General features: G+C 40.2%; 1 protein-coding gene across 2 annotated transcripts in view; it reads right to left on the bottom strand.

Annotated features, from left to right (window-relative positions):
- Positions 1-15772, bottom strand: part of AMBRA1 (autophagy and beclin 1 regulator 1) — a 130776-nt gene that overhangs the window by 94370 nt on the left and 20634 nt on the right. For both annotated transcript variants that reach the window (XM_088057496.1, XM_005522458.3), the window contains exon 8: positions 3500-3586. In XM_088057496.1, the coding sequence (XP_087913622.1) occupies positions 3500-3586 (87 nt within the window). The remainder of the gene's footprint in view (positions 1-3499; positions 3587-15772) is intronic.

The raw sequence follows: 15772 nt of genomic DNA, 5'->3' as shown, positions 1-15772 counted from the left end.
TTTATCATTTCATTAGCCTTACTTGGTTAGACTTGAATTCTAACTTGGGGGGAGGACAAGTTTAGGAGACAGACTACAGGCTCAGGGGTGTAAAAACTTAAGCCAATAAGCATCAAAAGGATAAGAGGAACAACACACTCAGCATGATTCCTCTGAATCTTTTATGCACTGTTTAATGAGTTAAACTTGTTTGTGTTTACTTAAAGAAGAAGGCTTTGCTGGACAAACACATCACTTCTCTCTACTACCCATAAGACTTATTAGGCCAAATACAAAAAAGCAAGTCATTACAGATGCACATTCATAAATGAGGAGTTGTTCTCTTCTCTGGGCTTTTCCGTAAGCCTAAACCTTTGTGCGTGCCTAAAAATAAATCTACAGTGTAATATATACAGAGAGAAAAAAAACGAACATGGAAACAAGGCAAACATTGGAAAACATGAACAGTAGTCTCAGCAGTCCAGCAGTGCAACCACTGAAACTTTTCTTTTTCTTAATATCACACCAAGGGAGAATTCTACAGAAGAATATGAAGAATGAGTTTAGCAATCTTCTAAAGTTATGCAGGACACCAGAAGAAAAAAACATGGCAATGCTTGTTAGGAGAAAGAGCAGCAATAAAGAGTGACCATACCCGATAACAAGATGCCAGATTCAGCTTCCTGACACATGATGTGTACACTGAATAGACTGTGAAAAAGATCTCCAAAGACAACACAAGAAGCTTAATTCTGATACACCGAGAGAAAGGTGTAAGAGATAAAATACTTTCTAGCTACTTAAGATTTTTTTCTGGAGATATATCCATCAAACACCCTGTGATGCTTTATATATGTAGTCTTATAATTCTTATTGAGTATTTCTATTTTTAAAAAAAACTTTACTATAGGTGTTCTTTGATGACAGCTTAATTTGATTCTTCTGCAGATTATTTTCTGAGCCCAGTACTTACGGAAACTGTGGAGAATGACAGAACAGCCAAGCTGACCTTAGTGAAGTTCAGCAAGGCCACTGAGAAATACTGCTGCAATCTACATCAAAATATTCATTCGAAATCTGAGGGAACTTGAAAAAATATTCTCCCCGCCTCACTGCTGACCTAGGTTATTCAAATATAGCACCATTACAGACAGTAAATGCAGAAACAAAACTAACACATACAGACACTCTCAAAAATAAATTTTTCAGATCGTGTAGTTTATGTACTCTTTAAAAAAAGAGTACAGTGGAGACAGCTTGGTCTTAAGGAGGTATACATATTTAATATAAACACACAGAGACATATATAGATGTTTATTAATAGATATAGATGTGTTTATTTCACCTTTGTTTCACTTTCCCACCTTGTTATTTAACTTCTCAAAGACATAAGCTTACATTTGGAACTTGTGATGCTACAAAAATCCCTTCAAAATACAGTAACACTCCTTTTAATCACTTTTCAAATTTCTAACTAGTTAAAGGGACAGTTAAAAATATCCTACTAGCCCAGAACACCAGTAGGGTTTATGGAGGAAGACTCTAATTCTATCCCACTCAAACTTCCAGCTGGTACTGATCACACCTCTATGAATCTCGTCCTCTGCAAAGGACAGTGATATTTACTGGAACAAATTAACCCTCTTAGAAGAGTTTCAAAAATGGACTTTTCTTCCAAAGCTCCTTATAAACTCAAGCTACTATAGCTTCTACCACAACCTAAAACCACTTGGACTGTCACATGAAGAGCACTGTATCAGTTCTAAAATGGCTTCAAGTAGAAAAATATTTTTGACCATGCCCCTTATGCTAGAAAATGTCTCAGGCATTGATCCTTTTTCTTACATTTTATTGAGTTTCATCATAGCAGGTATCTGACAAGAAGGGGAAAAAAAAATTCAGATACCTAGGCAGGCACTCCTTTCCTTTTTTGAAAGGCAGCTCCCAGAGAGCTAGAATCAGTTCTTAAAATCCCTGCTCTATCAATCTGCCTGCTTTGGACAAGGCATTTCAGAAACACGGAATGGTGCACTTCCAGCAATATAGCAGCTATTAGCACTCAAAAATTAACCTGAATGTAATAATTGCTTTAAATTAACATTTGTAGAATACAATTTTTATCTTTCCAGGTAAATCAATCCTTTTATCTGCCATTTAGCCAGCTGCCATTTAGAAGCTTTTACAGTTATCAGCATTTGCTGACATGCACTTGGCCAAGACTTTCAGCAGCCACCTAGGCTGGTTTCCCAAGGATCTTACGTATCTAGGCAGCACACTTCACTTTACTTTCACTTCACTACAGTTTTGTTTACATCAGTCCTAAGCCTCTGAATTATCTTTACAAGGCAACATTCTTCATGATAAATGGAAAGAAGTAAAATATAAGATTTCACCTCTACAAGGCTTTATCTACAGAGACAGTTAACAAGTTGTTTACCAACACAATTACACCATCTAGCCAGTTTGCAACACCTCTTTTATTTCATAACTTGTACTTAAGAGTATCATCTGTATAAAAATGCAGATTTTGTGTTTATTGATGAAGGAAACAAGATAACCCCCCCAACCTCACAAAACAACAAACATCCTTCAGTAACTCAAGATTTAACTTTCAGTGATATTCCTGTACACTCTTCTTTATGACAAATCCTAGTAGCCTTCAATTCACACAGCTATGCAAGAGGTTCCCCAAAAGGCTAAATCAGATATATTTTACACTTACTGAATTTCCTCATTCATAGCTTTCCTAAACCCATCTAAAGAAAGCTTATTTGTCATGATTTATTCTTTGAAAGTTTCCAAAGCTGCTTGCTGTTCACGATTCTATCATTTCTTCTGACAGAGTCTTTGGGTCACATTATCCCATCTGTTGCTTTCTTAATACACTAAATAGAAATTGCAAAGATCATTTCTTTCCATTTTTGATAACTGCCACATTTGCTTTTTCTAGTCCTCTGAAACACTCCCACCTCTTTTGAAGATTAAGCCGCACTACAGGTGTTTCTATGTCTAATGTCAATGATTCATGACTCTTCAAAAATAATTGTCAGTATTTTGTTCTTAGTTAAGTATACATAACCTTCTGGTTATGCTCTCTCTTGCACAGATACATTTATGGAGACAATTCAAGCACGTTGTCTGCTCACACCAGCTCCTAATTGCCTTTACTGCATTCGTTCCTTCTCCTGAATAGAATTTGTTTTTTAATTCATTTTTCTTCAAAAGAGATTTTTAATATATTGATATAGCTCATTTACTGTTGGACCTGTTTGCCACCTAGTGTTCTCCATCTCAAATGATTTCATGAATTCTTATGTGTTTACTTCAACAGTATTTCCTTCCTGTTTTCCTCATTTCCCCCCAGACTTAACAGCATCTGCTCACTTGTTTTGCTCTCTTTCCCATGGCAAGTCATGAGGAAGGAGATAAGCCCAATTTTAGAACCGTTGCCAGAGGTTTCAGTGAGTTATACTGAAGACATATAAAACTTAAATGCCTTTAGACTGCATTTAGATCTTACCTGGCTGGATCTGGGTAGATTGGATGTTCCCGGGATCCTGCTCCATCATAGCGAGATAATGAAATGAGGGAAGACTCCAGCAACCTCCTAGAAAGGAAAAACAAATTACAACGTCAAAGACCATTCAGGAAAATCCCTTCTATACATGACCTACTTTCTGAAACCTCTTAAGACCATTTCTATCACTAGTGCAGAGAATTCGGCAACATACTGAACCACTCCCTGATGGCATAAGTGTTTTCACCACACAGGTATTCAAAGATTTATATTGTCACTGCACAGGAGAAAGAACACCTCAGGTAAGGAAGAAGACTGGTCCCATATCTGCTTCCAAGTTCCAAGACAAAGATGTAGATGTTGCTTCTCTTGAGACAAACCACCCCAACATGTCAGGTCCATAAACACTACCACTGCACTGCCCATCTGTCAGATTCTTACCTACTCTAAGGTGGCTACACATAGAATGGGCCGGGGAGCAGGGGATAAAGAACACACAGTAGCATGCGGACTTTAAGGGCACCACTGATGTCTAGTCATAGTAAGATCCTGAATCTTAGTCTCAAGGCTCTGAAAGAGAGGTTTTCAACTACAAAAAAATCAGTGTTCTTTTCTTCTGTATTGTAATCAGCCCCAGGGAGAGATACCAAGTATTCACTCAAGAAGTAAAAGTATGCAAATGCAGCCAGACAGCCTGAATATATAAGAAGTGAGACTGAGTCATGAAGGCAGCAGAATCAAAAGTATATAGCAGGAACATGTCCCCCACACTGGCTTCTACATGCACCTCTGTCTACTTTCTGTAATAAACCAGAGGACAACACTGTTTAAAGACTGACTCATGGCCTGTTGCAGCCGTTAGATTAACATAAGAGAAATGATTTGGGGCAGGTACAGAAAATGGAAGAAACAACTCTCCCAGTTTATAAGATTGCTGAGCTTCCTTTCAAGTCTACCTCAGAACTCCCGCTAAATTTTGTTTTCCAGTCTGTAACTTAATGAAAGTCAAAGTGGTCCAACACCACATTTGTTCTACTCACTCACACACACAGCTATCGAGAAAGATTTGAATCTTTCAGTCTTAGCCCCACACTCAAAATAATCTGTTAGCCTTTGCAGTGCAGGACAGCAAGTATCAACATAGGAACAGGAAGATAAAATCCACACCCAACCTCCCATTTCTAGCCACATAAAGATGGTAGAATTGCAAATGAGATATCTTTTTTCCTAGCAGCAGCCCACCCATCAGGATCTCAAGAAAAAATTTTACTGTCTTCCAGCAATGAAAAAAAAAAAATTACTTCAATTTTACATTATAGATTTAGAATACAGAAAACAGCGAGAGATTGCTTCAGTTTCCCAGTTGGAAAGGTGTGTGACAGCTTGAGAAACTCAGTACTTGCCACAAAGCACTGGGACTATGCATAAGGCAAGAAATCCTGTCCTTTCTAGCACAAAGTTGTTTGGTAACCATTTGTCTTATTAAAGAACAGTCATTAAATCTCTTAAACTTTGAGATTAATTAATTCCCCTGGTACCTAGGTTACTGAGTCAAAAGCTCTAACATTCAATACTGCTAGATATTATGAATCCCTTGGCTACCCAAAAAGTCATTATACTTCAATCCACCAAACCCTTCCTTTTGCTCCAACTACATATCAATATGTACAAAAAGCAACAAATTCAGAATGAATAGTGCTACAGCTTTACAAGGTATACCTGAAGTCCCATACCTGTGAGGTATACAGGTATACCTCTTACTTGTGTCACATATAAAGTGCTTTAATTCCTTCTAGAGGAAAGATAGATTAAAATTGGCAGAAGGGATATTCTACCTACTCAGGCAGCTGGTCCATTCTAAACCACTGGCCTAGAGTTCAGAGACTAGATTACTGCCACTGCAATACCAACATTCTTTTGAGAAATCTGCTTTCTTAAGATGCTCCAAAAACAGCATTTTGCAAGCAACCTGGATATGCCAAGGCTGCCACCCTACTGGAACATCCTGCCTGATCACTGGACTTAGTCATGGAGAAAGAGCTTCCAGAGCATGTAGATTCCGGCAGGGTCACAACCCTAGAAAAAGCAACCTCCTCCTAATGTGAGCAATGCTTATGGTGTTCTGATAACATGTACACAAAAATCATCATCAAACTCGCCCCTATCAAAAGTCTTGATGCCTCCCCACAACACATCCCACTTTCTCTCCCAGCCCTTCAGCATCTGTCCACTAAGTGACACTGTATAATCAAAGCCACAAGGGAAGATGACCAGTACATGCTGCATGGCCTAGCAAACCCTGTTAGAAAGAAGTCTCCTGGTATTCTCCACTTGTATTCGTCTTCTCACGAATTTTCTTTTGGGAAAACTGGCAATCGCCTAAGATGATCACTGACTTTGCGGGATCACCTTCAGAAAGCATCCAGCAGCTATGCCAAAAGAAATCAAAATCTATACTAAGCAGAGGACACCCCAAGGGTCCAGGAGCAGGGCACACATCACTGTAACTTGGTGTGGGTCTGACAGGAGACCCTCTGCTTGGCTTGGGAACAGCACTTTTGGGAATCTCTAATTCTCACCACTACACTGCAGCAGATCCTTGAAATAAATATTTGAAGAGTCTTGGTATAGCAGGTACTTGGCCTTCAGATGAGAATGGGTACAGGCTACTTTAGTAACCAACAGTTACCTGAGCCACAGGATGGCCAAGTGTACAGGTAAAGAGACTTCCTCTGGGCTTCAACAGCCCTGTGACATTACCTGAACAGGCTGCAACTCCATCCCATGCAGCAACAGAAGCTGCTGCAGCAGGAGCATCTCCTTCATCAGAAGGGCTCCCTTGGAAGACCAGTAGTTACTGGGTTGTAAGGAACAGGACTACAAACACTGTGTTAAATCCATTCCCCAGAACCCTCTCTGAGCTTGCACTGAGTTGAATGGCCTCAGTTAAGATGGCCTTTCCAGCAGACCTTCTGAAGCCTGCCAAGACCAAATCCAGCTCCTGCTCTACCTCACACTGAGGCACACAGGCCACATATTAGGGCCACATTCAGACCATGTGGACAAAGGTAATTAATTCAGTTAACAGTAACTGCTAAAAGCTTGAGCTGATTTTAAGTCTGATTAGTAGATGTTCATCATCCTACAACTGTGACCTCTCAGATCACAGAGCAATGAACAGAGGGATACAAATACACATAACAGGCAAAAAATTCAAAACAAGGCAATAAGCAATCTCATGAGATCCAGACCATCTCTGTGCTCTCATGCTCCAGAGAATAACAATATCTGTACTGAGGCAGAGTACTAAGCACAAATAAAATCCATTTTTAATTAAGTCATTCTAGACTTAGCCCTTGAGATGCAAAGTTACAAATCCAAATGCATTTAGTACTGACAAATGTGTTCAATAATAGATACACTGCTAAAATCATCGAAGTGTCTCATCTGTGTCACTGGTAATGTAACCTACTGTCCCTCAGGAAGGTGCAGATAAATACTCTTAAAGAAAGTCATGCTGCACTCTGACAGATCTAAGGTGTCACACTCATAACTTCTGGCACCCAAAATCCCAAAAGAGACACAGACTATTTGTTTTCAGTAAACCCAAAGTAAAAGGTAGTCCAATATCATATCACAGTAAATGTAAGGTTGGGAGCAATTCTGCTAAGGAGGACAAACATAATCCATGGATGAAAAGAAGTAGCTCTGTTGCACTAAACATTTAAATTTCCAACACAGAAGCATGAAAAGAGAGAACTGAAATGCATATTGCTTGCATCTCCTTTTGAAACATTTCAGCAGATCGTGCTTGACTCCTGAATCCTTTCTGCAGCTTACAGCAACCTCCTCCTCTCTCACATCCCCCATTTTTGCTATCCAGATATATAACAGGCTAACACTAGGCTCTATGGAAGCAATTTCTCCACTATCTCTGTCTAGACAATATGAAATTGTCACAAATGACATCTAAAGTACAATTAGCAGAGAAACTGCAATTTCTACTCTCTTCCCCCGCTCACCATGAAAAAAAAAACAAAAATCGCACATTATCATCCTCCAGGTTGTCAGTCAATCCTGCAAATGTTGAAGATTAACTCTGCTCACCCTGAGAGATGCTTCTGTCCCAGCTTGCTAAATTAGGAGTTATTAGGGATTGTAGTTTTTGTTTGGTTTACATTTTTTTATTAAAACTACTACAAGATATAAATTGCCTCTGTTCAGCAGCATTGAAATCTCAACTCTCTGATTGAGATCAGGCTTCTCTTCTGTCAGACATCAGCAGCTCTGGAAGTGCTCTGGAACATCTACACTTGCTCTGTTAACTCAGGTCTGCATCAATCACTAACAAGGGGGTAAAGGAAGCAGACTCCAAGTTACAGGACACCTCTAGACAATGGAGAGAGAAAGAGTGCACAGATGCAAGACATTACAAGCAGAAAAGGGAGATTTTTCAGGAATGAAGCTGAATGCCAGAAGCTGCAGTTCAAGGAGAAAAAGGTCATGAAGCAATCTCCTCATAGCACATCAGCCATTGGACTATACCCCCACTGTCCCCACAGGGATGAGAATCACCACCAAAGCCTTTTGGGACAGAGCGATTCATCTCAGCAGGCTTTGAGATGAACTTTTTAACTGCACCAAATTTAACCTTTCAGTAATAGTTTCTAAGGATATGCAATTCCTACACCACATCTTAGATTTGCTGTCACAGCATGAGCGTTACTGAGTAACGTTACTCCAAGCCACACTGAGGGAAGGGTTTTCCTCCCCATCCAAAAGGGAGGTGTTAACAAACAGCACTGAGGTTGTTTCCTTAGAATCAAAAGGGTGTTCAGTCAGCTGCCATCCTCCTAAGCTGCTCTACACCAACAACCAGGGCAAACCAGTAAAATGAAGCACTCTAAGGACAGCAATCACACCTACCCCTCCCCTACTCCCAGCCTTCAGCTATGAGGAGAGCTTAAAACAGAAAATTCCTAGATACCCTTGGAAGGAAAAGTATATTGATGACTCTTGGCAGCCCCTGACTTTCCTCCCCTGGTTTTATGTCTTCCCTAAAAAGGCTTTTATATTGCATACTGCCCATTCAGAGGTGAAAATTATCACACTACACATTATATTCCTTTTTCAGCCCTCCAATTTACTGCCAGCACTCAGTTCCCCTGAGCACTCATCCCTGAGAATGTGTTCCTGTGGTTTCTCATAAGAAGGTAAAGAATAACAACAGTTTTAAACCAGATTCCCTTCAATCATCTTCCTCTTAGAGCCAGGCAATGCATAACCTAAAGATAATAAGAAAGCTAAAGGAAGAAAACAGTTGAATGTTCTTCAGCTGTCCAATAACACCAATATCCTCCCTCAAACCTTGAACTCAATTAACTGTTAACAAACCAAATTAATACTTGGAGATCAATTATAGCCTTGATAGAAAACTAGAAAACTATTTTAAATAAAAATCTCAAACAACCCAATCCACTGGTTTGGAAATTTCTTTCCCTTTTCTCAGAAGAATAAGAAAAAATTATTTCAGACATCTGTATTGTGTCGCCTACTTTCAAAAAGCAAATTGAAATCACATAAGCAGAAGCCATCAAGCATTTTGTTCCATAGCTTCATTTTCCATAAAAGTTTTGTAGTCCTTGTCAAACAGAAAAACACTATTGCTCTTCACCAGTTTCATATTCAAGCTTAAAATAAAAAAGCAATCAGTATGTGGTTCTAAAGATTGCCTGAAAAAATGATTTCTAAAATTAAGTTCTTAACATAATCTGCTCTGATACCTCTAAGCTAACATTTCTAGACTGCTTCAGCTTTCACATGGTTATGGTTAGACATATTTAGCCTGGCATCAAGACTGGATTAAGACAGGTCAGAAACAGACAATTAAGAGAGAAAATATAGTCAAACAAAAGGATCGAGCTTTTCTTAAGATAGTTGTAACCATCTAGAAGAGATAAATAACCTGAAAATATCACTACACATTAAAACCTCAACAGTCACTTTTACAGTTCTGAGTTAGCTCCTCCATCCCCTTGTTCATGTCTGTGCCAAACAACTCATCCTCAGTGAAGAACTAGGGTTGGTGGCTGTCTTTCTATCCAAACCCTGTCAGGCATCCTTTTCATCACCTTTTTTTTTAAGTTACTCCATACAACGAGCAACCTTTACAAGATAATTTCCTTTTTTTAGGAAAAGCAAAGATGCAATATGTGATCAAAGACGAGTTCCAAAAACAGCCTTCCTGTTTGTGGGAAAGAATTTGTGTTAACTCTGAAGGTGCAACTAGGGACAGAGAAGATATCCTTCCCAGTGGAAGGTGTAGACATGATCAGAGGAGCATGTCTGATATAAGGCAGAAGCTATCACAGAAAGGGATTTTTTTTCCCCTTCACAGATTCTGGGCAAGAATCCTGTAGAAAACAAACTAAGGATTTCTCAGTCAAAAAAGAGACAGCACATAAGGTCTTCAGCCAAGCTGGGAAGGAGCACAGGAAAAAAGAGCACAATTACACAAAACAAGAATGTGTCAGTAGGAGCTTGAACAGCAGAAATGAGCACTGCGAATTGAGTTCTCCTAATTAAAAGATGGGGAGCTGAGTTTCAAGAAAAACATGGTTAATTAACCCCTTAAACTTACTTCAATTTATCTTGAAAGTAATATCACATGATGAATTGTGCTATTACTGCTCTTGGACTAGGAACTCCAATTTCCATTTACCACCTGATGCTGCAGGGGCTACACAGCAACTTTAGAGCTCATCACAGGGTAAGTGGGTGGCTTCACAGAAAATGGCAGATTCTTTTAAGAAGACTCAAGGCTGCACTCTTAATCTATTACTTCACCTGCTGAAAAAGGCCATGCATCAGAACAAAAGATGAATGAGCATTATGGAGAGGTCCTCATCATACAGCATCTGGGGAATGATTAGTTCATTATTTCAACAAGCAAGAGGGAACACACATCCATGACAAGACATTAAAAGGGTCAAGACCAACTATAGCAAGCAGTATTGGTTAGTTTTGGCAATAACTCCAACATGAAAAGAACAATGAAAGATCTTGCACTTCCATTTTGCAGGGGCAAAGCTTGAGGGACAGGAGGGAAGAAAAAATTGAGATCAGTTCAAGCTACTGCACATGCTATTTTGGTCTACAGTGGCAGTTTCATACCAGTGCTCAAGATGGGGCAGGCACGTGCGTCAAGCTGAAGATAGACATCACATTTCTCCACCTAGAACCTTAACAACATGCCATTGTACCAGAAATTCAGCTAGAGGGTATGAGTCTCTAGTTATCGTAAGGTTTAAAAGCATGGCCAGAACACAGCCAACACACTGAACTCCTTTAGCCTGCAGACAGCTTTATTCTTCTGAAGGCTCTTCTGCCTACCTTCATCTGTATGTCTGCTTCAAATTCTCCTTGTTCTGGGAGTTCCCAACACCACAGACTCTGTGGACAGCAGAAATCTCTGCTTACCCACACATGCAGATCTGCATCAGCATTTGGGATAATTACATATATACGACTCATGTTTCTCCACAGGGAATTGAAGAGGAGGTGTCTTTCTTGAGGGGGCAGAAGCCATACCATTATCTCCATAGGTTTCTAAGGCAATGGAAACAGAGGTCTCATCACAAATCAAGCAGTTCCTTTAAAATGCTCTTGGTTAGCTCTGGAGTAATAAAGTCAGGTCAACAGATGACTGGCAGGGTAGTTCAGTCACTTAGTCCAGTCTTCCCACTTCAGGAAGATAGGGGAACGATTTCATACTAATGCATTTTGAGCAGAAAAATGAGTCAGTTTCCTGGCAGATAATGAACCCTGTTTATTTACAGCCTTCAGTTTCAGCAGGTGCTCTCTCAAGAAGAGCAAGGGAGGAGGTCACTTACATCATCACACAAACAGCCATTTGGTGCAATCAGTTAAATATGCATGTGGAAAATGTTTAAAATGCATGTTAGCTATTCAACAGACCAGAACAGCTCAACTGGAGAAATCTAGAGTCATCACTATTTTGGTTACAGTTGTATTACTAAGATCACAGGTCTCCCTCTCCCCTCTTGCTCCAGTCCCACAGATTAAACGAATGCCCTACTGCAAGTTCTCCAGCTCAGATTCTGTCATAAGGAGCAAATAATTGGATAAGGGCACTTTGTCCCCAGACATACCATGCTGCGAGCATTTCTAAAGAGCATGAAGAGTGAGAGCACACACAGAGTATATGTAAATTGAATGCATACCTAAAAATTACAGGGTTGTATTACAACAAAAAGGCACACTACATTGCCAACATCTCCAGCTCTTCCCCACAGTGAAGAAAGCTACAGAGAGCTTTTAGATGAGCAAGCAGGCCTGAAACAGAAGGTTTGAGAACCTGCCCAAAACTTGTTTCTTGGCAAAAACCAAAACTAAGTTGAAACTTAGGCACTGTTTTAATGTGACTTACCTGAAGCCAGACTATAAGCTCTAAAAATCACAGCTAGATAGTTTAAGCATGTCACAGACCTCCATTAATTGCAAACTGAGCATCATCCCCTAGACAATACAATTACATGAAATCAAGACACATAGGTAAAAAAACAGAAACAGGAGCAACTGTACCTGGTCAAGTGAGCTTGTCTGGACATGCTGCCCACCCTGCAGCAGCTGGATCAGGTGGCTGCAGGGAAAGTATGTGCAGACAGCAGAGGAGACAGACATCCTAACAAAGTATGGCTTTCAAGAGAGGGAAGCTATTCACACTTCTTCCCTCTCTGTAGGAAAGTTGAGAACTGATATGTTTTATGGTATCCTCAAATAGCTATCTGTTTGAAGTCAGCTGTCTTTAAAGTTCTGTGTTTATTCAAGATCTTTGGTCTACAGTCACCTTATATATGCATTCCTCAAAAAAAAAACAAACAACCCCACAAAAAAACCTGCCCAAAACAACAACCAACACCCACACACCCAAACAATAACAAAAAAACCCCCACAACACAATAAAAAACACACACACACAAAATCACCACCAAAAAACCAAAAACCCCCACCCAACTCTAGATCTCAAAACAAGCGAAAAAAAAAAAAGCTAGTTTGGAAGCATATACCCTTCCATTCTCACTAAAACATCACTTTAATTCAAATTCAGTAAGCTTCCTTGCTGCCACACTACAGCAGGTGAAATTCCAGAACAGATCCCACATTAAAGACACTTGTAGGGAAAGAGGTTTACGTTGCCTGGAGATTGCAGAGGAACAAACTTAACCCATTTTTTTATAGGTAAACACCCCATTGCTAGGCCTGGACTAAGAAGAGGGATGGAAGAAGGGCAGTGGTTCAAATGGGAAAATACTGTGAAGGTATTTGAGAAAGAGTTTTTTCTATACCTGCCTAGTTTGCAAGTCAAGCTGCTACAAGAGGAACATGGGGAAAAGAATTTCTTTTAGTCTGCTACAGTCATTGCTGCGTATTTAAATTCAGGCCAAGGAAAAGAAAAAGCAGTTTACGCCTGTCTGCAAGATTGGCAAAGGCTGCAGGTACATGTCCAGCTTCCCAAAGCACTGGGGGAAACTCGGCAGCAGGGGGTGACCTCTAATAGCTACTGCAAGAAGGGAAGCACAAGGCATCATTTTTCTCGCCCACCAACTCTCAGTGAAGAAGAATAGGGCTCTAGCAACCTTACATTATTCTTAAACCAGGAAACTAGCAAAGGCAGGGGAAGGAATATTTGTGCAAGAAAACAGGCATTTCTTTCACTTGTTCTTTCACATAATTAGCAGCATACTAAAGAGCTCAAACTTCTATAACTTCAGTGAAACAGTCTTTCCTGCCCACACAGAGTGAAGGCTTGGTCTGGAAAAAAAGCCCACAAAGCTGGAAGGGTGACTGTAACAACCCCAGAGCTCACATAGGCATTAACTGACCATTTAGATATCATGACAGCCTCTCCTATAGTTCAGGCTTTATTTACAGTCTCATGCTAAAACTAATTTATATTTTGAATTTTTAGTAAAGACCAAACAAATAATACTCACCAAGTTTGTCCACAGCCTGCACATCTCACACATAAACACTGCTAATTATCATGTTTATATGCTCATGTCACCTTTACACTATCATTTCACTTTATGTTCACAACAGACAAATTAAGTCCTTGTTCATTCTTATATGCCCTGGCTAACGTTTACAGAAATAATTCCCATACACCTCAGCTCTGGCCTTCTCCCCTCAAGCATGTCTTCCCAAGCACAAACCCAAACCTCTTCTCTCTGCTTGCAAATCCATTTATAACTTCCATTTATCTCGATACCCTCACTAACTGATGAGATTCTACTTATCTCTATCACCACAATTTTTAAGAATTGTAACAAAGTATCTTTGGAATTATTTCTTACCAAGCCTGATAGCGGCACAGGATAAACTCTTCCAAAACTATCACAGTGCATGTGGAGGCTACAAGGCTTGTCAGAAAAATCCTTCTTTCCACAGCATTGGTAAGGTCTACACACTGTAACTTTCAACAACAAAATACCGAGCTCAAACTACAAATGCCAAGACACAAAGCTAGTAAGGTTTCCACAAGTAATGGGTCTGAAAAAAATAGTCAGAAAAATTATGCTGGGTAGGTTTATTGAGATTTAGCACAGGCCACATTCCCACTGATGTGCAGTCTGAGCAGCCAGCCTCTTCTCCACAGCTCAGGTGTGCCCTTCTTCTGCTCAAGCCTCCCCTTCTCTGTGAACTCAACACAACTGCCACAATATATATTAAATACTTGAATAAGAAAACCACAACTGCTGTAAGCAATTAGGAAAAAAAACCAGCAACTACAAGGATTTTGAAAAATAAGGAATGGAACAGAAGGCAGAATATAATAGGTATGTGCTCTGTCTCCACCATAAAACACATTTGTAGCTTTATATAAGGTAATTCCATCCTGCTTTAATTGCTCTCCCCCAAAAAGTTAAGTGAGTAGCACTACCCTCCTCTCGGATTTTGATGGTAAATGTCAGTCACAGAATGTGTCTTCCTAGGCAATTCTGTATCCATGGCAGGGGATAAGGAAGTGTTCTGGCTGTTTAATTTTCAAAGCAAGGATACGAGTGACATACACCCTTTCATTCAGGGCTTTGCACAGTGAGAAAGTTACCAGAAGTCAGTACACGCAGAGATCCGATCAGCCTTGGTCATCTACATCAAAAACCAGAGCTACACATAAGAAGCTCAGGCTCTGCCGGCATGAACTCAGGAACAAAAGCTGTAAAAGTGACCGTACTCTTTTCCATTTCATATACAGCACTGATCACTGTTGGGCAGGAATGGGGTTGCTCCTACCCTGTCAATCTACTTTAACCACAGACTGGTCCCAATAGGACCACAAGTGAGCATTGTATCTACAAATTAGAGCAGGAAAAGGCATCCCCTCAAGGTCTTGAGCAAGCTATACCTATCTGCACTAGAAAAAAAAACCAAACCCAACACAAAAAAAAAAAAAATCCCAAACATACTCTTTGTTTTGTTATGGAAAAGCTCCAAAATTTAGGTAATAGCTCAGGGCATACTTGAAGGGAACAAACAGAGCCTGGAGGAAGAAGTGACTGCCCAGACTCCAACCAACATCTGCTAAGCAATCCTCCAGAAAACAAGCTCCCTATTACAAAAGTCGTCCAAGGGGGTGAAGAACCATTAAAACGAAAACAAAACCTTTGAGAAGGGAGACTACAAAGAAAGATTTGCTCCAGGCTTGGTAGGCAATAAGCAAGAAGTCCAGACGAATTCTACAAGGTTGCCAAGGTCTTTTAGAGCCCTGACTCATGAGCATTTACACATCAGAAAGACAAAATACCTGTCTCACCTCTGATCCACATCTATCTCTTTCAAACCCTTACAAAAGGCAAAAGGATAAGCTCCTCCCTTGCTTGCATTCTGTATCAGGGCCATTTTCCGTCTGGATCCCCGCATTTACGCCTTTCTCCAAACACTGAAGAACTTGAAGTTGTATGGTAACTACAGAGATAAGCTGCCTTTCGGCAGTGGGGAGGATCCTCAAGCTGCCCTTCATACAAGAACTGTGAAACTTTCAGGTTCGGAAAGGAGACAGAAAGGAGCAGAAGCAACATTACCCCCTTGTGGCAGCAAAGCAATATGGAAATAAGGTCTGAGAGACTGAAAGGGTAACAGACTAGGTGTTTCTCCTCATAGCTGCTGTAAGGAGAGCTGTGTGTGGCCAGAATGGCCATCAACACTGAAGAGAAACGAGATGAGCTGGAGTCACTGTACTACATCCGACCGGCT

This window comes from Pseudopodoces humilis, chromosome 7, assembly GCF_049639895.1.
Source record: "Pseudopodoces humilis isolate 2021_Gansu_Grassland_sample_001 chromosome 7, ASM4963989v1, whole genome shotgun sequence".
Lineage (NCBI taxonomy): Eukaryota > Metazoa > Chordata > Aves > Passeriformes > Paridae > Pseudopodoces > Pseudopodoces humilis.
The sequence above is the reverse complement of the archived record's forward strand: the minus strand, read 5'-3'. Positions and strand labels throughout refer to the sequence as shown.